At 55.6% G+C, this 26480-nt stretch overlaps 2 protein-coding genes across 2 annotated transcripts; one reads left to right on the plus strand and one right to left on the minus strand.

Moving 5' to 3' along the window:
• The first annotated feature begins 2824 nt into the window (after positions 1-2824).
• On the plus strand, positions 2825-6197 carry LOC138767625 (alpha-crystallin A chain). Its single transcript, XM_069945260.1, has 3 exons — positions 2825-3024; positions 3332-3454; positions 5894-6197. Exons 1-3 carry the CDS (start codon positions 2836-2838, stop codon positions 6101-6103), a joined length of 522 nt encoding a protein of 173 aa, XP_069801361.1. The 5' UTR covers positions 2825-2835; the 3' UTR covers positions 6104-6197.
• Positions 6198-6604: 407 nt separating this feature from the next.
• On the minus strand, positions 6605-22936 carry LOC138768213 (serine/threonine-protein kinase SIK2-like). Its single transcript, XM_069946373.1, has 14 exons — positions 22760-22936; positions 18796-18928; positions 18282-18398; positions 16126-16189; positions 15264-15425; positions 12444-12568; positions 12229-12352; positions 11943-12145; positions 11735-11860; positions 9994-10080; positions 9625-9754; positions 9316-9543; positions 7549-7711; positions 6605-7465 (listed from the first exon to the last, which is right to left on the minus strand). Exons 2-14 carry the CDS (start codon positions 18925-18927, stop codon positions 7297-7299), a joined length of 1830 nt encoding a protein of 609 aa, XP_069802474.1. The 5' UTR covers position 18928; positions 22760-22936; the 3' UTR covers positions 6605-7296.
• Positions 22937-26480: the final 3544 nt, after the last annotated feature.

The following is a 26480-nucleotide window of genomic DNA, read 5'->3' on the forward strand; positions in this document are numbered from 1 at the left end:
CCCCACAAACCCAGTCAGTCCCATGTAACAGTGCATCCCTCAGTCCCCACAAACCCAGTCAGTCCCATGTAACAGTGCATCCCTCAGTCCCCACAAACCCCGTCAGGGCATCTACAGACAGTATCTACCTTAATGCAGTTCCATGTAAAAATGAAATATCCAACTTGTAGAAGTAAACAGCACTTCTCCACATCTCCCGCCAAACCAGAAAGCTTCCTTCCTGTTTCAGTACTGAAACAAGGAGACTCCGCCCCTTCCTGGGACCAGCCTCGCCCCTTGGTGTGACTTCATACCTCACAGGAGCAACTCCATTCTAGACACGACCATTAAATGGGTTATCCAGCGCTACAAAAACATGGCCACTCTCCCCTATTGTTGTCTCCAGTTTGGGTGGGGTTTTGAAACTCATTTCCATTGAAGTAAATGGAGCTTAATTGCAAACCGCACCTGAACTGGGGACAGCAGGGGGAAAAGTGGCCATGTTTTTGTAGCGTTGGATAACCCCTTTAAGCCAGAGCCTGGCTGTGGCCAGGACCCCTGACAGGGACCAAAGACAGATGCAACTAAGGATTTCTTCTAGTTCCGGCAGAGAACAGGATCTATGCTGGGCAAGGGCTCCTCTGGCAACTCCTCTCCTCTTCTCTATACCTCTACAAAGCACTACTACTTCTACCAAATTTCTTACTCTCTTCACGCACATATTCCTAAAAGTACCAAGTCTACTTCACTATCAGCACTCAAGTTTGTGTCAAGATTTGATCTACAAAATCTACAGAGCGTGTACTGTCTATTTATAACGTTATACAATAAACTCTTCTATTTTTGTACAGAACACACAGGACTGTTTTCCTCTGTCTGCACCTGCCCCCATACACACACCACTGTACACCTTGGTTTTTTTTCCCCCACTTCTGTGGGTGGCGGTAGCGACATCCCGGGTGGGTCAAATACCACTTCAGGTTGCCGTGACATAAGCCCAAGGGACCCACAACAACCGACCAATTTGGGGATTACAAAACAGCCATACAAAGCAGGTATCCAAACAAACAGGGATACAAAACATCACACCTACTGTGCTGGCATCACGAATTACCACCTACTCAGCGAGGGTAAATGTAAAAGTACCCACTCTACCCAACTCCAACAAAAAGGTTCCTCATGGTAGATCTGTATCTATGAGATCTGATCTGGGCTCCTTATGGTAGATCTGTATCTATGAGATCTGATCTGGGCTCCTCATGGTAGATCTGTATCTATGAGATCTGATCTGGGCTCCTCATGGTAGATCTGTATCTATGATATCTGATCTGGGCTCCTCATGGCAGATCTGTATCTATGAGATCTGATCTGGGCTCCTCATGGTAGATCTGTATCTATGAGATCTGATCTGGACTCCTCATGGTAGATCTGTATCTATGGGATCTGATCTGGGCTCTTCATGGCAGATCTGTATCTATGAGATCTGATCTGGGCTCCTCATGGTAGATCTGGATCTATGAGATCTGATCTGGGCTCCTCATGGCAGATCTCTATCTATGAGATCTGATCTTGGCTCCTCATAGTAGATCTGTATCTATGAGATCTGATCTGGGCTCCTCATGGTAGATCTGTATCTATGAGATCTGATCTGGGCTCCTCATGGCAGATCTGTATCTATGAGATCTGATCTTGGCTCCTCATAGTAGATCTGTATCTATGAGATCTGATCTGGGCTCCTCATGGTAGACCTGGATCTATGAGATCTGATCTGGGCTCCTCATGGCAGATCTGTATCTATGAGATCTGATCTGGGCTCCTCATGGTAGATCTGGATCTATGAGATCTGATCTGAGCTCCTCATGGTAGATCTGGATCTATGAGATCTGTTCTGGGCTCCTCATGGTAGATCTGTATCTATGAGATCTGTTCTGGGCTCCTCATGGTAGATCTGTATCTATGAGATCTGTTCTGGGTTCCTCATGGTATATCGTTATCTATGAGATCTGATCTGGGCTCCTCATGGTAGATCTGTATCTATGAGATCTGATCTGGGTTCCTCATGGTATATTGTTATCTATGAGATCTGATCTGGGCTCCTCATGTTAGATCTGTATCTATGAGATCTGATCTGGGCTCCTCATGGTAGATCTGTATCTATGAGATCTGATCTGGGTTCCTCATGGTATATCGTTATCTATGAGATCTGATCTGGGCTCCTCATGGTAGATCTGTATCTATGAGATCTGATCTGGGTTCCTCATGGTATATCGTTATCTATGAGATCTGATCTGGGCTCCTCATGGTAGATCTGTATCTATGAGATCTGATCTGGGCTCCTCATGGTATATCGTTATCTATGAGATCTGATCTGGGCTCCTCATGGTAGATCTGTATCTATGAGATCTGATCTGGGTTCCTCATGGTATATTGTTATCTATGAGATCTGATCTGGGCTCCTCATGTTAGATCTGTATCTATGAGATCTGATCTGGGCTCCTCATGTTAGATCTGTATCTATGAGATCTGTTCTGGGTTCCTCATCATGTTATATCTAAGCTGATGAGTAGACATTCCTCATGATTTCCTTCATGTTCCTGCTTCCTGTGTCCTGGCCATTGTGATCCCTGTGCTGTAGTTTAGGGATTTTGCTGGCACAGGAGTAGCTGGCCGGGCAGACAGTGTGCCCTGGGTCAGACAGAGAAATGTGCTGACTGCCGGAGTGGATGAGATGAAGTCATGTCTCTCCTGAGGGCTCTGGTTAATCCCCCTGAATGTGTGATCCCCTCTCTTGTGGTATATAAGGGGGTAGCTGCCCATTGTGGCACATACGTCTGTGTCTGGCTTCACGTCTTAACCATGGACATCACCATTCAGCACCCCTGGTTCAAGCGTGCTTTGAGCCCCTTCTACCCCAACCGCCTCTTTGACCAGATCTTTGGTGAAGGGATTTTCGATTATGATATGTACCCCTTCTTCTCCTCCACAATCAGCCCTTACTACAGGCAGAGCCTCTTGAGAGGATACATGGATTCTGGGATCTCTGAGGTGAGGGTAACCACTCACAGAGTGATCACTAGAATGGACAAATCCTTCTTCTAGTCAAACCCTTAGGTGTGGCTGCTCATGTAGGGAGTGTTCTCCAAAATAGGACTCTCTTGCAAGGCTACAACTCCCAACATGCACGTAGGCTACCAGCCTGACCCCTCTTTTCTTAGTCTATAATTGCCCCTTGGATTTTCTAAAGGGAACCCATTAGGTTCAATCCCTGAAAATAAAAAGTTATCTGTATAATCTTCAGGTGTCAGATCATGATGCACAGCTAGGTGGGTGACCTCTGAGTCTCTCATTACAGGTGCGCTCAGACCGTGAGCGTTTTATCATTAACTTGGACGTGAAGCATTTTTCTCCTGAGGATCTGACGGTGAAAATTCTGGATGACTTTGTGGAGATCCATGGAAAACACAATGAAAGACAGGTGGGTGATGTGTCTTCTCATGTGTTACTGGACAAATTATACGTTTTTAGGCAGAACCTGTGATGGGTTAATGGATGGGTAATGCATCCTCAAGGCAGATCCTGTGATGGGTTAATGGATGGGTGATGCGTCCTCGGGGCAGAACCTGTGATGGGTTAATGGATGGGTGATGCGTCCTCGGGGCAGAACCTGTGATGGGTTAATGGATGGGTAATGCGTCCTTGGGGCAGAACCTGTGATGGGTTAATGGATGGGTAATGCCTCCTCAAGGCAGATCCTGTGATGGGTTAATGGATGGGTGATGCGTCCTTGGGGCAGAACCTGTTATGGGTTAGTGGATGGGTAATGTGTCCTTGGGGCAGAACCTGTTATGGGTTAGTGGATGGGTAATGTGTCCTTGGGGCAGAACCTGTTATGGGTTAGTGGATGGGTAATGTGTCCTTGGGGCAGAACCTGTGATGGGTTAGTGGATGGTTGATGCGTCCTCGGGGCAGAACCTGTGATGGGTTAAAGGATGGTTGATGCGTCTCTGGGGCAGAAACTGTGATGGGTTAATGGATGGGTAATGTGTCCTTGGGGCAGAACCTGTGATGGGTTAAAGGATGGGTGATGTGTTCTCGGGGCAGAACCTGTGATGGGTTAATGGATGGGTAATGCGTCCTTGGGGCAGAACCTGTGATGGGTTAATGGATGGTTGATGCGTCCTCGGGGCAGAACCTGTGATGGGTTAATGGATGGGTGATGCGTCCTTGGGGCAGAACCTGTGATGGGTTAATGGATGGGTAATGCGTCCTTGGGGCAGAACCTGTGATGGGTTAATGGATGGGTAATGCGTCCTTGGGGCAGAACCTGTGATGGGTTATGGATGGGTAATGCGTCCTTGGGGCAGAACCTGTGATGGGTTAATGGATGGTTGATGCGTCCTCGGGGCAGAACCTGTGATGGGTTAATGGATGGGTGATGTATTCTCGGGGCAGAACCTGTGATCCATCCACAGGGCAGAACCTGTGATGGGTTAATGGATGGATAATGCGTCCTTGGGGCACAACCTGTGATGGGTTAATGGATGGGTGATGTGTTCTCGGGGCAGAACCTGTGATCCATCCACAGGGCAGAACCTGTGATGGGTTAATGGATGGGTAATGCGTCCTTGGGGCAGAACCTGTGATGGGTTAATGGATGGGTGATGCGTCCTCGGGGCAGAACCTGTGATGGGTTAATGGATGGGTAATGTGTCCTTGGGGCAGAACCTGTGATGGGTTAATGGATGGGTGATGTGTTCTCGGGGGAGAACCTGTGATGGGTTAATGGATGGGTAATGCGTCCTTGGGGCAGAACCTGTGATGGGTTAATGGATGGGTGATGTGTTCTCGGGGGAGAACCTGTGATCAATCCACAGGGCAGAACCTGTGATGGGTTAATGGATGGGTAATGTGTCCTCGGGGCAGAACCTGTGAGGGGATGGTCGATAACTGATGTGTCTTCGGGGAAGAACCTTCGGATGACTGATGCGTCTTGAGGGTAGAGGCTGTGATGGGTCAGTGGATGAGTGATGCGTTCATAGGGCAGAACCTGTGATGGGTGAACAGATGAGTGATGCGTCCTCAGGATAGAGCCACTGATGGGTCATTTGATGATTGATGTATCCTTATGGCAGAACCTGTCATGGATTCTTGGATGACTGATACTTCCTTGGGATGAATAACTTCCAAGTAACAGGTACAAGGGACCCGTCTCCCACAATAGTAATCTGACCCAGTAGTCAAAAAGAAATTAAATGGCTTCACAGACGTAGTAGGACCATGGTAGGACAATACATAACTTTTATTAGGTCCACATAAAGTACATACAGCCATCTAATTGTGCTCTAGATACAGTGATCCTTTCCTCTGGGGGAAGGATACCCACTGATTCCCCGTGTTGGTTGAGTGCCCAGAGGAAAGCATCACTGTATATAGAGCACAATTAGATGGCTGTTTGTACTTTATGTGGACCTAATAAAAGTTATGTATTTATTGTCCTACGGTGGTCTTTCCTTGGGATGAAGTCTGTGATGGGTCTTCGCATGACTAATGTGTCCTTGGCCACAAGCTGTGATGGATGACTGAAGTGTCCTTGGGGCAGAGCTTGTGATAGGTCATTGGACGACTAATGCATCCGCAGAGTCAGGGATGGGTTATTGGATGACAGGTGTGTCCTCTGGGTGGAGTTGGTGATGAGACATTGGATGACTGATGTGTCCTCAGGGTGGAGCCTGTGATAAGTCACTTGACCAAGCATATGACTGGCACTTTGTAAGCTGAACGCTCTTAGTTCTGTCAATAACGCTCTCAGTTCTGTCAATAAGGTTTTTCCTTTAAGTATAATGTGATCTTAGTTGGCAACTATGGAGTCCCTGGTGGACATTATAGGTGTATAACATGCATTTTCTCTGTTCAGGATGATCATGGGTACATCTCCCGGGAGTTTCATCGTCGTTATCGCCTCCCACCAAACTTGGACCAGTCCTCAGTCAGCTGTACCCTCTCTGCTGATGGCATCTTGACCTTCTGTGGTACCAAACTTCATTCCAACCTGGATTCAAGCCACAGCGAGAGGCCCATCCCTGTGTCCCGTGAGGAGAAGCCCACCTCTGCCCCCTCCTCCTAAAATGCCCCCTCCAGTCCTCCTCTCCCTCTTCACAGCCCACCCGAGCCTCTGCTTTCCTGTGTACAGACTGCAAGGCCAAACAATAAAAATCTCCTATCAGCCCCTGTGTGTCTATGTCTTATGATATAGGGGGGGGAGGAGTCAGCAGTAGCTTCTTATATCTGCTGTCTATTCCCTGAAGGTCATGTGACCATTTGCCAATTTTTTTTTGTATTATTATTATTAACGTGGCCAAAAGGGATGAGGCTTAAGTAAGCAGGAGCGGCAGGGTCTCGTACATACAGCAGGCGAGGGGTGAGTACTGGAGCGGCAGGGACCCGTATACACAGATCAGATTACAGCAAACATGAACAGGACGAGGGCAGAACACACTTCCATCTCTAGATTCACAGCAGAGGTGACTAAACCTGGACGAGTCCTTGAAGTGGAGATGTTGGTGCCTCCCTGCTTCCAGCAGCCATGATCAACCATCCTGGTGACTCAGTATGACAATCACTCCCCTCATGTATGAAAAATAATTTATTATCAGTAGAAATGAGTCATTGACCCGATAGTGTCCTTCAGTCCCACAGCCACGTGGGAAAATACTCAACACGCAAACTCTCAAGGAGGAGAGGCAGCCACAGCTGTCAGGTACAGGGGGAGGAGTAGAAGGTAGAGACAGCCACAGCTGTCAGGTACAGGGGGAGGAGTAGATGGTAGAGGCAGCCACGGCTTTCATGTACAAGAGGAGGAGTAGATGGTAGAAGCAGCCACACCTATCAGGTACAGGGGGACAAGTAGGTGGTAGAGGCAGCCACGGCTATCAGGTACAAGAGGAGGAGTAGATGTTAGAGGCAGCCACGGCTGTCAGGTACAGAGGAGCAGATAGAGGGGTCGAGGAGGATCGGGAACATACAGAAAGATTAATCTGGTGAATTTGCAGCTTTCTGAGCTCCAGCCATTGCAGCAGCGGCGCACGCCCAGCGCACATCGTGGCCCCATGGTTTCTAGCTGTCGCCATACAAAGAATAAACACTAAAGACGAAAAGACAAATAACAGTTTGTTCTGTGCTTGTGGTTATTGCTTCATCCCGGTCAGTGCTGTGCGGACCCCTCCAGGGCAGAGCGCCCCCTTTTGTGCATGGAATATTGCAAGGTCCTCTGCCAAGGAGCGGGTACGAGGTAAAAGTCTAGCAGCACTACAACCCCCATCATTCACTGCACAGCGGGGGAGCCACGCTACATGTCATAGGTGTCAGCGGCCACACATGAGCTTCTGTGAGAAACTTGGGGTCCAAGTAGCAATGTGAGATCTTATTGTGGAGCAGCGGGGGGGCTGGGGGGGACGTGCTGGGGGCCGAGAGGGAAATCTGGAGTAACCTGCAGGAAGAGACACGATGATGAGACTCCAGGATCAGTCAGAGACTGCCGGAAGAGATAAGCACTCAGGAGACGCCACTTACTTCTGCTGCTGCAGCACATCCAGCAGGAAGCCCTGGGGATCCCCAGCAACACGGTCTGCAGAGCGCCCTCCACGTGTACAGATCCCTCGATGCCGCAGCTTACTGAGACACAATAGACCGCGCACCCGCACCGACCTCCGTAGCTGACGAAGAGCACTGGCTCCTGCACCACAAACAAGGGTTTAATAGAAGGCGGAAACATGTAATATACACACAGGGGGCATGTGCATATCTATATCTCCCTCATATACACAATATGCATATTATATATTAATTATATAGATATATCCCTCATATACACAGTCTATGGGCACATACACACACACCACTATAGTCCATACACAGAGCACATATATATATACACACACACACCACTATAGTCCATATACACACGGTACATACACACACACACCACTATAGTCCATACACAGAGCACATACACTCACCGGCCACTTTATTAGGTACACCATGCTAGTAACGGGTTGGACCCCCTTTTGCCTTCAGAACTGCCTCAATTCTTGGTGGCATAGATACAACAAGGTGCTGGAACCATTCCTCAGAGATTTTGGTCCAATCTCCCGTTCCACCACATCCCAAAGATGCTCTATTGGATTGAGATCTGGTGACTGTGGAGGCCATTGGAGTACAGTGACCTCATTGTCATGTTCAAGAAACCAGTCTGAGATGATTCTAGCTTTATGACATGGCGCATTATCCTGCTGAAAGTCGCCATCAGATGTTGGGTCCATTGTGGTCATAAAGGGATGGACATGGTCAGCAACAATACTCAGGTAGGCTGTGGCATTGCAACCATGCTCAATTGGTACCAAGGGGCCCAAAGAGTGCCAAGAAAATATTCCCCACACCATGACACCACCACCACCAGCCTGAACCATTGATACAAGGCAGGATGGATCCATGCTTTCATGTTGTTGACGCCAAATTCTGACCCTACCATCCGAATGTCGCAGCAGAAATCGAGACTCATCAGACCAGGCAACGTTTTCCAATCTTCTTCAGTCCAATTCCGATGAACTTGTGCAAATTGTAGCCTCAGTTTCCTGTTCTTAGCTGAGCGGAGTGGCCCCCGGTGTGGTCTTCTGCTGCTGTAGCCCATCTGCCTCAGAGTTGGCCGTACTGTGCGTTCAGAGATGCTCTTCTGCCTACCTTGGTTGTAACGGTTGGCTGTTTGAGTCACTGTTGCCTTTCTATCAGCTGGAACCAGTCTGCCCATTCTCCTCTGACCTCTGGCATCAACAAGGCATTTCCGCCCACAGAACTGCCGCTCACTGGTTGTTTTTTCTTTTTCGGACCATTCTCTGTAAACCCTAGAGATGGTTGTGCGTGAAAATCCCAGTAGATCAGCAGTTTCTGAAATACTCAGACCAGCCCTTCTGGCACCAACAGCCATGCCACGTTCAAAGGCCTCAAATCACCTTTCTTCCCCATACTGATGCTCGGTTTGAACTGCAGGAGATTGTCTTGACCATGTCTACATGCCTAAATGCACTGAGTTGCCGCCATGTGATTGGCTGATAAGAAATTAAGTGGTAACGTGCAGTTGGACAGGTGTACCTAATAAAGCGGCCGGTGAGTGTATATATACACACACACACACACACACACACCACTATAGTCCATATACACACGGTACATACACACACACATCACTATAGTCCATACAAAGAGCATACACAGAGCACACACACACACACACACACACACACATTCAGTACACACTCTGTGGGCCCCCTGGTGGGGACTGACCTTGTGTCAGGTAGGTGTCAGACGCTCGGCGCCCCTCCTGGAAGGTGAGGGGCAGGAGTCGGCTGGGAGAGGGGATTCCCTGATGCTGCAGGACAGGAGCAGCTGACTGAGCACTGAGGGGCGCTGTGGATCGCAGGTCACCGGTCTCCAGCAGGGGGTGGAGGGAGGACGGCTGCAGACAATTCTCTGGGCTGTTATGCGAGGAAGACATGGAGGAAACCTGAATGTCTGTAACAGAGAAAACCAGTGAGTACACACTCCAGAACTGTACGAAAAGCAGCACAGAGGAATCCAGCAGCTGCCAACTACCTGGTGCCAGTGGCCTCCGGATCTTCTCATACAGCTGTGGCTCCTCATGCAACGAGGACTCCTGCAGCGGAGGGCACAGGGCCGATACAGGGGCCCCAACCAGGGGCGGCTCCCCCAAACACAGCAGAGTCTGCCAGACAACAACAACAACAACAACAAGGGAGTCACCACTGTGTGTCTACAATATATATACAGTATATACACACAATGTACATGTAGGTATGTATGTGCACAATGTAATATATATATATTTTATATATATATATATATACACACACACACATGTACATACGTATGTATGTATGTATGCATGTATGTATGTATGTGTGCGTGCACACAGTGTATACATTCCTGGGGGTCAGCGCTCACCTGCAGTGGACCACTGAGCTCACAATCATAATCAGCGACTGCTGCCTGCGGCTGACACAGGATAGAAGAGCCTGAGGGGGAGGGGGCCTGTAGGGAGAGATGTCAGCGATACCAACAGTGGAGACACACACACACACAAACTACTCACTGTCCTCCCGCCACACCCATCACCCCTCACACCCACCACTATCCTCCCGTCACACCTGTCACCCACCACTATCCTCCCGCCACCCCTCACACACACCAATATCCTCCCGCCACCCCTCACACCCACCACTATCCTCCCGCCACCCCTCACACCCACCACTATCCTCCAGCCACACCCGTCACCCACCACTATCCTCCCGCCACACCAGTCACCCACCACTATCCTCCCGCCACCCCTCACACCCACCACTATCCTCCCGCCACCCCTCACACCCACCACTATCCTCCCGCCACCCCTCACACCCACCACTATTCTCCCGCCACCCCTCACACCCACCACTATCCTCCCGCCACCCCTCACACCCACCACTATCCTCCCGCCACCCACCACTATCCTCCCGCCACCCCTCACACCCACCACTATCCTCCCGCCACCCCTCACACCCACCACTATCCTCCAGCCACACCCGTCACCCACCACTATCCTCCCGCCACCCCTCACACCCACCACTATCCTCCCGCCACCCCTCACACCCACCACTATCCTCCCGCCACCCCTCACACCCACCACTATCCTCCCGCCACCCCTCACACCCACCACTATTCTCCCGCCACACCTCACACCCACCACTATCCTCCCGCCACCCCATACACCCACCACTATCCTCCCGCCACCCCATACACCCACCACTATCCTCCCGCCACCCACCACTATCCTCCCGCCACCCCTCACACCCACCACTATCCTCCCGCCACCCCTCACACCCACCACTATCCTCCCGCCACACCCCTCACACCCACCATTATCCTCCCGCCACACCCGTCACCCTCACACCCACCATTATCCTCCCGCCACACCCGTCACCCTCACACCCACCACTATCCTCCTGCCACCCCTCACACCCACCACTATCCTCCCGCCACACCCGTCACCCTCACACCCACCACTATCCTCCTGCCACCCCTCACACCCACCACTATCCTCCTGCCACCCCTCACACCCACCATTATCCTCCCGCCACACCCGTCACCCTCACACCCACCATTATCCTCCCGCCACACCCGTCACCCTCACACCCACCACTATCCTCCTGCCACCCCTCACACCCACCACTATCCTCCTGCCACCCCTCACACCCACCATTATCCTCCCGCCACACCCGTCACCCTCACACCCACCATTATCCTCCCGCCACACCCGTCACCCTCACACCCACCACTATCCTCCTGCCACCCCTCACACCCACCACTATCCTCCCGCCACACCCGTCACCCTCACACCCACCACTATCCTCCTGCCACCCCTCACACCCACCACTATCCTCCTGCCACCCCTCACACCCACCACTATCCTCCCGCCACACCCGTCACCCTCACACCCACCACTATCCTCCTGCCACCCCTCACACCCACCACTATCCTCCCGCCACCCCTCACACCCACCACTATCCTCCCGCCACCCCTCACACCCACCACTATCCTCCCGCCACCCCTTACACCCACCACTATCCTCCCGCCACCCCTCACACCCACCACCATCCTCCTGCCACACCCGTCACTCACCCACCATCCTCCCGCTACTCCAGTCACCCACCTTGACACATTCCAGGGTGGCTTTGACTTCTGTCGCTGGAGACTGTCCAAACCGCGACTCCTGCAGGCGCTCCACCAGGAGGTAGTAGATGGCGGCGTAGTGATCATACGTGTCATTCTGTAGAGCCTGAGGGCAGAGAGAAGAGTGTCACTCAGGGACAGAGAGCATCCATGTGGAAGCACTCTGATCAGGCTGTACCACCACTCACCTGCAGGGTGCGCTCTCTGTCGATGCCCAGAGTCTGCATGATAGCTAGGACCTGCATACAGGGTTTGGGTGCAGGGAGGCCATTGTCCTGAAGCGGCTGCTGGGGGGGCACGCCCTGGAACCACCGATGCTGCCTGATCTGTGCAATGCTCAGCCGCTTCCCGGGATCGACTACCAGCATCCGGCGCAGCAGAGACTCACAGTCTGAGGACAAAGGCAGCGAGGTCAGGACATAAAGGAAGGGGGAGCGCAGGGCGGGACAATGCTGAACGCAAACGACCCCTCACCTTGGGACATGTAATACGGGATTCGGAAGCGCCCGTCCAGGACCCGCTGTCGCAGGGTGGGCAGGTTTGGTCCATCAAAGGGAAACGATCCACAAAGCAAGACATACAGGACGACCCCTAAACTCTGCGCAGAAGAAGAGACGGCACATGAGCCCCGTGCACGGACGTTACACCCAAGAGGCCAGTAGAGCCCGTACATGGGTCAAGGTCCTCACCCAGACATCCAGTAGGGGGCCCTCATACTCCTTCCCCTGGAACACCTCCGGCGCAGCGTAAGGGGGGCTACCACACCAGGTGCTGAGTGGTCGTCCTTCCATGTAGAAGTTGCCAAACCCAAAATCTGTGGAGAAAGAGAAAGACTGAGTCACCACCGGCAATGTGCAACCCCCCTCCGATCCCGAGACCCCCACATCAGTACAGCCCTCCTGAGCCTGAGAGACCCCGCTCCCGTACAGCCCTACAGAGCCTGAGAGACCCCGCTCCCGTACAGCCCTACAGAGCCTGAGAGACCCCGCTCTCGTACAGCCCTACAGAGCCTGAGAGACCCCGCTCCCGTAGAGCCCTACAGAGCCTGAGAGACCCCGCTCCCGTACAGCCCTACAAAGCCTGAGAGACCCCGCTCCCGTACAGCCCTCCTGAGCCTGAGAGACCCCGCTCCCGTACAGCCCTCCTGAGCCTGAGAGACCCCGCTCCCGTACAGCTCTCCTGAGCCTGAGAGACCCAACTCCCGTACAGCCCTCCTGAGCCTGAGAGACCCCGCTCCCGTACAGCCCTCCTGAGCCTGAGAGACCCAACTCCCGTACAGCCCTCCTGAGCCTGAGAGACCCCGCTCCCGTACAGCCCTACTGAGCCTGAGAGACCCCGCTCCCGTACAGCCCTACAGAGCCTGAGAGACCCCGCTCCCGTACAGCCCTACAGAGCCTGAGAGACCCCGCTCCCGTACAGCCCTCCTGAGCCTGAGAGACCCAACTCCCGTACAGCCCTCCTGAGCCTGAGAGACCCCGCTCCAGTACAGCCCTACAGAGCCTGAGAGACCCCGCTCCCATACAGCCCTACAGAGCCTGAGAGACCCCGCTCTCGTACAGCCCTACAGAGCCTGAGAGACCCCGCTCCCGTAGAGCCCTACAGAGCCTGAGAGACCCCGCTCCCGTACAGCCCTACAAAGCCTGAGAGACCCCGCTCCCGTACAGCCCTCCTGAGCCTGAGAGACCTCGCTCCCGTACAGCCCTCCTGAGCCTGAGAGACCCCGCTCCCATACAGCCATCCTGAGCCTGAGAGACCCCGCTCCCGTACAGCCCTCCTGAGCCTGAGAGACCCCGCTCCCGTACAGCCCTCCTGAGCCTGAGAGCCCCCGATCCCGTAGAGCCCTCTCGAGCCTGAGAGACACCGCTCCCGTAGAGCCCAACAAAGCCTGATAGACCCCGCTCCCATACAGCCCTCCTGAGCCTGAGAGACCCCTCTCCCGTACAGCCCTCCTGAGCCTGAGAGACCCCGCTCCCGTACAGCCCTCCTGAGCCTGAGAGACCCCGCTCCCGTACAGCCCTCCTGAGCCTGAGAGACCCCGCTCCCGTACAGCCCTACAGAGCCTGAGAGACCCCGCTCCCGTACAGCCCTACAGAGCCTGAGAGACCCCGCTCCCGTACAGCCCTACAGAGCCTGAGAGACCCCGCTCCCGTAGAGCCCTACAGAGCCTGAGAGACCCCGCTCCCGTACAGCCCTACAAAGCCTGAGAGACCCCGCTCCCGTACAGCCCTCCTGAGCCTGAGAGACCCCGCTCCCGTACAGCCCTCCTGAGCCTGAGACCCCGCTCCCATACAGCCATCCTGAGCCTGAGAGACCCCGCTCCCGTACAGCCCTCCTGAGCCTGAGAGACCCCGCTCCCGTACAGCCCTCCTGAGCCTGAGAGCCCCCGATCCCGTAGAGCCCTCTCGAGCCTGAGAGACACCGCTCCCGTAGAGCCCTACAGAGCCTGAGAGACCCCGCTCCCGTACAGCCCAACAAAGCCTGATAGACCCCGCTCCCATACAGCCCTCCTGAGCCTGAGAGACCCCGCTCCCGTACAGCCCTCCTGAGCCTGAGAGACCCCGCTCCCGTACAGCCCTCCTGAGCCTGAGAGACCCCTCTCCCGTACAGACCTACAGAGCCTGAGAGACCCCGCTCCCGTACAGCCCAACAAAGCCTGAGAGACCCCGCTCCCATACAGCCCTCCTGAGCCTGAGAGACCCCGCTCCCGTACAGCCCTCCTGAGCCTGAGAGACCCCGCTCCCGTACAGCCCTCCTGAGCCTGAGAGACACCGCTCCCGTAGAGCCCTACAGAGCCTGAGAGACACCGCTCCCGTACAGCCCAACAAAGCCTGAGAGACCCCGCTCCCATACAGCCCTCCTGAGCCTGAGAGACCCCGCTCCCGTACAGCCCTCCTGAGCCTGAGAGACCCCGCTCCCGTACAGCCCTCCTGAGCCTGAGAGACCCCGCTCCCGTACAGCCCTCCTGAGCCTGAGAGACCCCGCTCCCGTACAGCCCTCTCGAGCCTGAGAGACACCACTCCCGTAGAGCCCTCTCGAGCCTGAGAGACACCGCTCCCGTACAGCCCTACAAAGCCTGAGAGACCCCGCTCCTGTACAGCCCTCCTGAGCCTGAGAGACCCCGCTCCCGGTCAGCCCTCCCGAGCCTGAGAGACCCCGCTCCCGGTCAGCCCTCCCGAGCTTGAGAGACCCCGCTCCCGGTCAGCCCTCCCGAGCCTGAGAGACCCCGCTCCCGGTCAGCCCTCCCGAGCCTGAGAGACCCCACTCCCGTACAGCCCTCCCGAGCCTGAGAGACCCAGCTCCCATACAGCCCTCCTGAGCCTGAGAGACCCCACTCCCGTACAGCTCTCCCGAGCCTGAGAGACCCCGCTCCCGTACAGCCCTCCCGAGACTGAGAGACCCAGCTCCCATACAGCCCTCCTGAGCCTGAGAGACCCCGCTCCCGTACAGCCCTCCAGAGCCTGAGAGAACCAGCACCCGTACAGCCCTCCCGAGCCTGACCGCTCACTCACCAGCCAGCTTGACGTTCATGTTGTCACTCAGCAGGAGGTTCTCAGTCTTCAGATCTCGGTGGACAATGTTCTGTTTGTGACAATACTCCACCGCTGAGAGGATATGCAGGAACTTGGTGCGCGCTTCCTCCTCAGACAGGCGGCCCCGAGCGGTCAGGTAATCTGCAGGACACATGGAAAAAGGAAGGTCAGACACGGCCATTAGGTGACGACACCAACTCCACTCCACCCCAACACACACCGGGTCCGCTCCACCTCAACACCGCCACACACCGGGTCCGCTCCACCCCAAGCACCATTACACACCGGGTCCGCTCCACCCCAAGCACCATTACACACCGGGTCCGCTCCACCCCAACACCGCAACACACCGGGTCCGCTCCACCTCAACACCGCCACACACCGGGTCCGCTCCACCCCAAGCACCGCCACACACCGGGTCCGCTCCACCCCAAGCACCATCACACACCGGGTCCGCTCCACCCCAAGCACCATTACACACCGGGTCCGCCCCACCCCAAGCACCATCACACACCGGGTCCGCTCCACCCCAACACCGCCACACACCGGGCCCGCTCCATCCCAAGCACCGCCACACACCGGGTCCGCTCCACCCCAACACCGCCACACACCGGGTCCGCTCCACCCCAACACCGCCACACACCGGGTCCGCTCCACCTCAACACCGCCACACACCGGGTCCGCTCCACCCCAAGCACCGCCACACACCGGGTCCGCTCCACCCCAAGCACCATCACACACCGGGTCCGCTCCACCCCAAGCACCATCACACACCGGGTCCGCTCCACCCCAACACCGCCAAACACACCGGGTCCGCTCCACCCCAAGCACCGCCACTCACCAAATAACTCTCCGTTTCTGGCATACTCTGTGACGATATAAATCATGTCTTTGGTCTCCATAACCTGCAACACATTAGGGGAGAAACGTTACAGGGGGTCATGTTTAAGGACAGTGAGGGCAGAGTATGGCAGGAGAGGACAGTGAGGGCAGAGTATGGCAGGAGAGGACAGTGAGGGCAGAGTATGGCAGGAGAGGACAGTGAGGGCAGAGTATGGCAGGAGAGGACAGTGAGGGCAGAGTATGGCAGGAGGGGACAGTGAGGGCAGAGTATGGCAGGAGGGGACAGTGAGGGCAGAGTATGGCAGGCGGGGACAGTGAGGGCAGAGTATGGCAGGAGAGGACAGTGAGGGCAGAGTATGGCAGGAGAGGACAGTGAGGGCAGAGTATGGCAGGAGAGGACAGTGAGGGCAGAGTATGGCAGGAGAGGACAGTGAGGGCAGAGTATGGCAGGAGAGGACAGTGAGGGCAGAGTATGGCAGGAGGGGACAGTGAGGGCAGAGTATGGCAGGAGGGGACAGTGAGGGCAGAGTATGGCAGGAGAGGACAGTGAGGGCAGAGTATGGCAGGCGGGGACAGTGAGGGCAGAGTATGGCAGGAGGGGACAGTGAGGGCAGAGTATGGCAGGAGAGGACAGTGAGGGCAGAGTATGGCAGGAGAGGACAGTGAGGGCAGAGTATGGCAGGAGGGGACAGTGAGGGCAGAGTATGGCAGGAGGGGACAGTGAGGGCAGAGTATGGCAGGAGGGGACAGTGAGGGCAGAGTATGGCAGGAGAGGACAGTGAGGGCAGAGTATGGCAGGAGAGGACAGTGAGGGCAGAGTATGGCAGGAGAGGACAGTGAGGGCAGAGTATGGCAGGAGGGGACAGTGAGGGCAGAGTATGGCAGAGTATGGCAGGAGAGGACAGTGAGGGCAGAGTATGGCAGGAGAGGATGGCAGGAGGGGACAGTGAGGGCAGAGTATGGCAGGAGAGGACAGTGAGGGCAGAGTATGGCAGGAGAGGACAGTGAGGGCAGAGTATGGCAGGAGAGGACAGTGAGGGCAGAGTATGGCAGGCGGGGACAGTGAGGGCAGAGTATGGCAGGCGGGGACAGTGAGGGCAGAGTATGGCAGGCGGGGACAGTGAGGGCAGAGTATGGCAGGAGAGGACAGTGAGGGCAGAGTATGGCAGGAGAGGACAGTGAGGGCAGAGTATGGCAGGCGGGGACAGTGAGGGCAGAGTATGGCAGGAGAGGACAGTGAGGGCAGAGTATGGCAGGAGAGGACAGTGAGGGCAGAGTATGGCAGGCGGGGACAGTGAGGGCAGAGTATGGCAGGAGAGGACAGTGAGGGCAGAGTATGGCAGGAGAGTATGGCAGGAGAGGACAGTGAGGGCAGAGTATGGCAGGAGAGGACAGTGAGGGCAGAGTATGGCAGGAGAGGACAGTGAGGGCAGAGTTATGGCAGGAGAGGACGAGTTGAGGGCAGAGTCATGGCCAGGGCGGGGACTAGTGAGGGCAGAGTATGGCAGGAGAGGGACGTGAGGGCAGAGTATGGCAGGCAGACGGGACCGTTGAGGCAGAGGTATAGGCAGGACTGAGGGACAGTGAGGGCAAGAGTTATGGCAGGCGGGGACAGTGAGGGCAGAAGTTAGGCAGGATGGGGACAGTGAGGGCAGAGTATGGCAAGGAACGAGGACAGTGATGGCAGAGTATATGGCAGGAGGAGGACCAGTGAGGGCAGAGTATGGCAGGACGAGGGACAGTGAGCGCAGAAGTATGGCAGGAGGAGGACAGTGATGGCAGAGTATGGCAGGCGGGGACAGTGAGGGCAGAGTATGGCAGGGAGAGAGGACCAGTGATGGTCAGAGTATGGCAGGCGGGGACAGTTGAGGTGCAAGAGTTATGACAGGAGAGGGACAGTGAGGGCAGAGTATGGCAGGGCGGGGACCAGTGAGGCAGAGTATGGCAGAGTATGGCAGGAGAGGACAGTGAGGGCAGAGTATGGCAGGAGGGGACAGTGAGGGCAGAGTATGGCAGGAGAGGACAGTGAGGGCAGAGTATGGCAGGAGAGGACAGTGAGGGCAGAGTATGGCAGGAGAGGACAGTGAGGGCAGAGTATGGCAGGCGGGGACAGTGAGGGTACTATGAGGAGCATTGGGGGGGTATAGCGCTCACCTGATACAGACGGATTATGTGCGGGTGGCGTAGGCGTTTCATGATCTGAATTTCCCTATAAATCTTCTCTAGATTGGCGCAATCCAGTCGTGTTTTGTCTATGATTTTAATAGCGACCTGAAAAGTAGTATAGGAGTGAGTCCTAGGGTAAACTTGAAGGCTCTGCCCCTCCCCTGGCACAGGCTCCACCCCCTCCCCTGGCATAGTCTCACAGGCTCCACCCCTCCCCTGGCATAGTCACACAGGCTCCACCCCCTCCCCTGGAATAGTCTCACAGGCTCCACCCCCTCCCCTGGAATAGTCTCACAGGCTCCACCCCCTCCCCTGGAATAGTCACACAGGCTCCACCCCCTCCTCTGGCATAGTCTCACAGGCTCCACCCCCTCCCCTGGCATAGTCTCACAGGCTCCACCCCCTCCCCTGGCATAGTCTCACAGGCTCCACCCCCTCCCCTGGCATAGTCTCGCAGGCTCCACCCCCTCCCCTGGCATAGTCTCCATCATCTCTCTGTTACCTGTGTGTTGGTCACCCGATGTCTTGCTAGTTTCACCACTGCAAAGTTTCCCTTTCCGAGAGTCCCTTCAATGTCATAAAAGCCTACCCGGAGGGGCCTGCGGGGGGCACTGCCATCCTTGAGAATCACCATCCTGCAACAGGGAGGAGAAGAGTGAGAGGCCCTGTATGTGAAGGGAACTCCAGGACACCAGGGCGGGACTGTCCTGTGACATGATGATCCTTCCTTCTAGCTCCCGGAGTGCTGATCAGTACAGTCGAATGGGGGGGGGGATAGAATAGTTAGGTGTCCCCATTTTTAAGTTCAGGGTTCCCAGCTCGGGGTGTGGGGGGGGTCAGTGCAGTCGGGTGTCGGGGTTCCCAGCTCGGGGTGTGGGGGTGTCCGTGCAGTTGGGTGTCGGGGTTCCCTGTTCCCAGCTCGGGGTGTGGGGGGGTCCGTGCAGTCGGGTTTCGGGGTTCCCAGCTCGGGGTGTGGGGGGGGAGGTTCCGTGAAGTCGGGTGTCGGGGTTCCCAGCTCGGGGTGTGGGGGGGGTCCGTGCAGTCGGGTGTCGGGGTTCCCTGTTCCCAGCTCGGGGTGTGGGGGGGTCCGTGCAGTCGGGTGTCGGGGTTCCCTGTTCCCAGCTCGGGGTGTGGGGGGGTCCGTGCAGTCGGGTGTCGGGGTTCCCTGTTCCCAGCTCGGGGTGTGTGTGTGTGGGGGGTGGCCGTGCAGTCGGGTGTCGGGGTTCCCTGTTCCCAGCTCGGGGTGTGGGGGGGGGGGGCCGTGCAGTCGGGTGTCGGGGTTCCCTGTTCCCAGCTCGGGGTGTGGGGGGTCCGTGCAGTCGGGTGTCGGGGTTCCCTGTTCCCAGCTCGGGGTGTGTGGGGGGGGGGGGTGGGGGCGTGCAGTGGGTGTCGGGGTTCCCTGTTCCCAGCTCGGGGTGTGGGGGGTCCGTGCAGTCGGGTGTCGGGGTTCCCTGTTCCCAGCTCGGGGTGCGTGTGGGGGGGGGGTCACGTGCAGTCGGGTGTCGGGGTTCCCTGTTCCCAGCTCGGGGTGTGGGGGGGTCCGTTTGCAGTCGGGTGTCGGGGTTCCCTGTTCCCAGCTCGGGTGTGGGGGGGGGGCCGTGCAGTCGGGGTTCCCTGTTCCCAGCTCGGGGTGTGGGGGGACGTGCAGTCGGGTGTCGGGGTTTCCCTGTTCCCAAGCTAGGGGTGTGGAGGGTCCGTGCAGTCGGGTGTCGGGGTTCCCTGTTCCCAGCTCGGGGTGTGGGGGGTCCGTGCAGTCGGGTGTCGGGGTTCCCTGTTCCCAGCTCGGGTGTGGGGGGGCCAGTGCAGTCGGGTGTCGGGGTTCCCTGTTCCCAGCTCGGGGTGTGGGGGGGGGGGGTCCGTGCAGTCGGGTGTCGGGGTTCCCTGTTCCCAGCTCGGGGTGTGGGGGGGGGGGCCGTGCAGTCGGGTGTCGGGGTTCCCTGTTCCCAGCTCGGGGTGTGGGGGGTCCGTGCAGTCGGGTGTCGGGGTTCCCTGTTCCCAGCTCGGGGTGTGTGTGTGGGGGGGGGTCCGTGCAGTCGGGTGTCGGGGTTCCCTGTTCCCAGCTCAGGGTGTGGGGGGGGTCCGTGCAGTCGGGTGTCGGGGTTCCCTGTTCCCAGCTCGGGGTGTGGGGGGGGGGCCGTGCAGTCGGGGTTCCCTGTTCCCAGCTCGGGTGTGGGGGGGGACGTGCAGTCGGGTGTCGGGGTTCCCTGTTCCCAGCTCGGGGTGTGGAGGGTCCGTGCAGTCGGGTGTCGGGGTTCCCTGTTCCCAGCTCGGGGTGTGGGGGGGACGTGCAGTCGGGTGTGGGTCGTTTTCCCTAGTTCCCAGCTAGGTGTTTGGGGGGTCCGTGCAGTCGGGTGTCGGGGTTCCCTGTTTCCCAGCTCGGGGTTGTGTGTGTGGGGGGGGGCCGTGCAGTCGGGTGTCGGGGTTCCCTGTTCCCAGCTCGGGGTGGGGGGGGTCCGTGCAGCGGGTGTCGGGGTCCCTGTTCCCAGCCGGGGTGTGTGTGTGTGGGGGGGGGGGTCCGTGCAGTCGGTGTCGGGGTTCCCTGTTCCCAGCTCGGGGTGTGTGTGTGTGGGGGGGGGCCGTGCAGTCGGGTGTCGGGGTTCACTGTTCCCAGCTAGGGGTGTGGGGGGGGGGGGGGGGGGCCGTGCAGTCGGGTGTCGGGGTTCCCTGTTCCAGCTCGGGGTGTGGGGGTCCGTGCAGTCGGGTGTCGGGGTTCCATTGTTCCCAGCTCTGGGGTGTGTGTGGGGGGGGGGCCGTGCAGTAGGGTGTCGGGGTTCCCTGTTCCCAGCTCGGGGTTGTGGGGGGGGTCCGTGTAGTCGGGTGTCGGGGTTCCCTGTTCCCAGCTCGGGGTGTGTGTGTGGGGGGTCCGTGCAGTCGGGTGTCGGGGTTCCCTGTTCCCAGCTCGGTGTGTGGAGGGGTCCGTGCAGTCGGGTGTCGGGGTTCCCTGTTCCCAGCTCGGGGTGTGGGGGGGGGGGGGGCCGTGCAGTCGGGGTTCCCAGTTCCCAGCTCGGGGTGTGGGGGGTCCGTGCAGTCGGGTGTCGGGGTTCCCTGTTCCCAGCTCGGGGTGTGGGGGGTCCGTGCAGTCGGGTGTCGGGGTTCCCTGTTCCCAGCTCGGGGTGTGGGGGGGCCGTGCAGTCGGGTGTCGGGGTTTCCTGTTCCCAGCTCGGGGTGTGGGGGGGGGGGGTCCGTGCAGTCGGGTGTCGGGGTTCCCTGTTCCCAGCTCGGGGTGTGGGGTGTTGGGGGGCCGTGCAGTCGGGTGTCGGGGTTCCCTGTTCCCAGCTCGGGTGTGGGGGGTCCGTGCAGTCGGGTGTCGGGGTTCCCTGTTCCCAGCTCGGGGTGTGTGTGGGGGGGGGGGGGGGGGGGCCCGTGCAGTCGGGTGTCGGGGTTCCCTGTTCCCAGCTCGGGGTGTGGGGGGGTCCGTGCAGTCGGGTGTCGGGGTTCCCTGTTCCCAGCTCGGGGTGTGGGGGGGGGGGGGCGTGCAGTCGGGGTTCCCTGTTCCCAGCTCGGGGTGTGGGGGGGCCATGCAGTCGGGTGTCGGGGTTCCCTGTTCCCAGCTCAGGGTGTGGGGGGTCCGCGCAGTCGGGTGTCGGGGTTCCCTGTTCCCAGCTCGGGGTGTGGGGGGGCGTGCAGTCGGGGTTCCCTGTTCCAGCTCGGGGTGTGGAGGGTCCGTGCAGTCGGGTGTCGGGGTTCCCTGTTCCCAGCTCGGGGTGTGGGGGGTCCGCGCAGTCGGGTGTCGGGGTTCCCTGTTCCCAGCTCGGGGTGTGGGGGGTCCGTGCAGTCGGGTGTCGGGGTTCCCTGTTCCCAGCTCGGGGTGTGTGTGTGGGGGGGGGGTCCGTGCAGTCGGGTGTCGGGGTTCCCTGTTCCCAGCTCGGGGTGTGTGTGTGTGGGGGGGTCCGTGCAGTCGGGGGTGTCGGGGTTCCCTGTTCCCAGCTCGGGGTGTGGGTGGGGCCGTGCAGTCGGGTGTCGGGGTTCCCTGTTCCCAGACTCGGGTGTGGTGTGTGGGGGGGGGGGTCCGTGCAGTCGGAGTGTCGGGGTTCCCTGTTCCCAGCTCGGGGTGTGGTGTGTGGGGGGGGGGGTCCGTGCAGTCGGGGTGGTCGGGGTTCCCTGTTCCCAGCTCGGGGTTGTGGGGGGTTCCGTGCAGTCGGGTGTCGGGGTTCCCTGTTCCAGCTCGGGGTGTAGGGGGGTCCGTTGCAGTCGTGTGTCGGGGTTCCCGTTCCCAGCTCGGGTGTGGGGGGTCCGTGCAGTCGGTGTCGGGGTTCCCTGTCCAGCTCGGGGTGTGGGGGGGGCCGTGCAGTCGGGTGTCGGGGTTCCCTGTTCCCAGCTCGGGGTGTGGGGGGTCCGTGCAGTCGGGTGTCGGGGTTCCCTGTTCCCAGCTCGGGGTGTGGGGGGGCCGTGCAGTCGGGTGTCGGGGTTCCCTGTTCCCAGCTCGGGGTGTGGGGGTGTCCGTGCAGTCGGGTGTCGGGTGTTACCTGCTCTCAGCTCCGGTCGGCTGCCTCTTTCATACTTCTCTCCCGGTTTCTCCCGTTCTTTCTCCGTCCATCACGTGTTTCTGAGTACCCGCATTCCTTAACCCCGCCCTATTGACGTCACACTTACGTCAACACAGCCATAACTCCTCCCCGTTGCCAGGTGACCGAGAATTCTGACGCGCGAATTGATGTCCCTGTTGCTATGGCTACCGGGTGATGACGTGAAGGAACAGCTGGCGCCATGATCATCGGGTTTCAGTTTTCTCCAAATGCGTCTGCGCAGTAGAAACGTGACGTCAGCGGGCGAAGGACTGACACCTGGCGGCCAGAGAGTGAACTGCATGGAAAAAGAGTGGAAGGGAATTATATACACGAGGAGACCTATATATACACATGCGGGGGGGGGCTTATATACATGAGGAGACCTATATACACATGGGGAAGGTCTTATATACATGAGGAGACGTATATATACACATGGGGGGTCTTATATACATGAGGAGACGTATATATACACATGGGGGTCTTATATACATGAGGAGACCTATATATACACATGGGGGGGTCTTATATACACGAGGAGACCTATATATACACATGCGGGGGGGGGGGGGGGGCTTATATACATGAGGAGACCTATATACACATGGGGGGGGGGCTTATATACATGAGGAGACCTATATATACACATGGGGAAGGTCTTATATACATGAGGAGACGTATATATACACATGGGGGGTCTAATATACATGAGGAGACCTATATACACATGGGGGGTCTTATATACATGAGGAGACCTATATATACACATGGGGGGTCTTATATACATGAGGAGACCTATATATACACATGGATGGGCTTATATACATGAGGAGACCTATATACACATGGGGGGGCTTATATACATGAGGAGACCTATATATACACATGGGGGTCTTATATACATGAGGAGACCTATATATACACATGGGGGGTCTTATATACATGAGGAGACCTATATATACACATAGGGGGGGTTCTTATATACATGAGGAGACCCTATATACACATGGGGGGGGGTCTTATATACATGAGGAGACCTATATATACACATGGGGGGGGTCTTATATACATGAGGAGACCTATATATACACATGGGGGGTCTTATATACATGAGGAGACCTATATATACACATGGGGGGGTCTTATATACATGAGGAGACCTATATATACACATGGGGAAGGTCTTATATACATGAGGAGACCTATATATACACATGGGGGGGTCTTATATACATGAGGAGACCTATATATACACATAGGGGGGGGGGGGCTTATATACATGAGGAGACCTATATATACACACTGGGGGGGGGTCCTTATTATACATGAGGAGACTATATATACACATGGGGGGGGGTCTTATATACATGAGGAGACCTATATATACACATGGGGGGTCTTATATACATGAGGAGACCCTAATAATACACATGGGGGGGCTTATATACATGAGGAGAGCCTAATACACATGGGGGGCTTATATACATGAGGAGACCTATATACACATGGGGGGGGGTCTTATATACATGAGGAGACCTATATATACACATGGGGGGTCTTATATACATGAGGAGACCTATATATACACATGGGGGGGCTTATATACATGAGGAGACCTATATATACACATGGGGGTCTTATATACATGAGGAGACCTATATATACACATGAGGGGGTCTTATATACATGAGGAGACCTATATATACACATGGGGGGGGTCTTATATACATGAGGAGACCTATATATACACATGGGGAAGGTCTTATATACATGAGGAGACCTATATATACACATGGGGGGTTTAATATACATGAGGAGACCTATATATACACATGGGGGGTCTTATATACATGAGGAGACCTATATATACACATGGGGGTCTTATATACATGAGGAGACCTATATATACACATGGGGGGGTCTTATATACATGAGGAGACCTATATATACACATGGGGGGTCTTATATACATGAGGAGACCTATATATACACATGGGGGGTCTTATATACATGAGGAGACCTATATATACACATGGGGGGTCTTATATACATGAGGAGACCTATATATACACATGGGGAGGGGTCTTATATACATGAGGAGACCTATATATACACATGGGGAAGGTCTTATATACATGAGGAGACCTATATATACACATGGGGGGGTCTTATATACATGAGGAGACCTATATATACACATGGGGGTCTTATATACATGAGGAGACCTATATACACATGCGGGGGGGGGGCTTATATACATGAGGAGACCTATATATACACATGGGGGGTCTTATATACATGAGGAGACCTATATATACACATGGGGGGTCTTATATACATGAGGAGACCTATATACACATGGGGGGGTCTTATATACATGAGGAGACCTATATATACACATGGGGGTCTTATATACATGAGGAGACCTATATATACACATGGGGGGGGTCTTATATACATGAGGAGACCTATATACACCATGGGGGGGGTCTTATATACATGAGGAGAGCTATATATACACATGGGGGGTCTTATATACATGAGGAGACCTATATATACACATGGGGGGGTCTTATATACATGAGGAGACCTATATATACACAGGGGGGGGGCTTATATACATGAGGAGACCTATATATACACATGGGGGGGGTCTTATATACATGAGGAGACCTATATATACACATGGGGGGGCTTATATACATGAGGAGACCTATATACACATGGGTGGGGGGGGGGGGCTTATATACATGAGGAGACCTATATACACATGGGGGGGGGCTTATATACATGAGGAGACCTATTATACACAATGTGGGGGGGGCTTATATACATGAGGAGACCTATATTATACATGGGGGGTCCTTATATACATGAGGAGACCTATATATACACATGGGGGGGGTCTTATATACATGAGGAGACCTATATACACATGGGGGTCTTATATACATGAGGAGACCTATATATATACACATGGGGGGTCTTATATACATGAGGAGACCTATATAACACATGGGGGGGGTCTTTATACATGAGGAGACCTATATATACACATGGGGGGGTCTTATATACATGAGGAGACCTATATATACACATGGTGGGGGGTCTTATATACATGAGGAGACTATATATACACATGAGGGGTCTTATATACATGAGGAGACCTATATATACACATGGGGGGGTCGATATACATGAGGAGACCTATATAGTACACATGGGGGGGTCTTATATACATGAGGAGACCTATATATACACATGGGGGGTCTTATATACATGAGGAGACCTATATATACACATGGGGGGGGTCTTATATACATGAGGAGACCTATATATACACATGGGGGGTCTTATATACATGAGGAGACCTATATATACACATGGGGGGTCTTATATACATGAGGAGACCTATATATATACATGGGGGGGGGTCTTATATACATGAGGAGACCTATATATACACATGGGGGGCTTATATACATGAGGAGACCTATATATACACATGGGGGGGGGTCTTATATACATGAGGAGACCTATATATACACATGGGGGGGCTTATATACATGAGGAGACCTATATATACACATGAGGGGTCTTATATACATGAGGAGACCTATATATACACATGGGGGGGCTTATATACATGAGGAGACCTATATATACACATGAGGGGTCT

The sequence above is a fragment of the Dendropsophus ebraccatus genome, chromosome 11 (genome assembly GCF_027789765.1).
Source record: "Dendropsophus ebraccatus isolate aDenEbr1 chromosome 11, aDenEbr1.pat, whole genome shotgun sequence".
NCBI lineage: Eukaryota > Metazoa > Chordata > Amphibia > Anura > Hylidae > Dendropsophus > Dendropsophus ebraccatus.

Bases quoted from the DNA above. Each gene is read 5' to 3' on its own strand.
- LOC138768213 (XM_069946373.1), bottom strand. From the start codon at position 18,927: ATGGTGATTCTCAAGGATGGCAGTGCCCCCCGCAGGCCCCTCCGGGTA. The intron at 10,081-11,734 runs GTGGGTGACTGG...CTCTCCCTACAG, and splicing joins CCACCCTGGAATGTGTCAAG to GCCCCCTCCCCCTCAGGCTC. The intron at 9,544-9,624 runs GTAGTTGGCAGC...TCTCTGTTACAG, and splicing joins CCGGAGGCCACTGGCACCAG to ACATTCAGGTTTCCTCCATG.
- LOC138767625 (XM_069945260.1), top strand. From the start codon at position 2,836: ATGGACATCACCATTCAGCACCCCTGGTTCAAGCGTGCTTTGAGCCCC. The intron at 3,025-3,331 runs GTGAGGGTAACC...CTCTCATTACAG, and splicing joins TGGATTCTGGGATCTCTGAG to GTGCGCTCAGACCGTGAGCG. The intron at 3,455-5,893 runs GTGGGTGATGTG...TTCTCTGTTCAG, and splicing joins GAAAACACAATGAAAGACAG to GATGATCATGGGTACATCTC.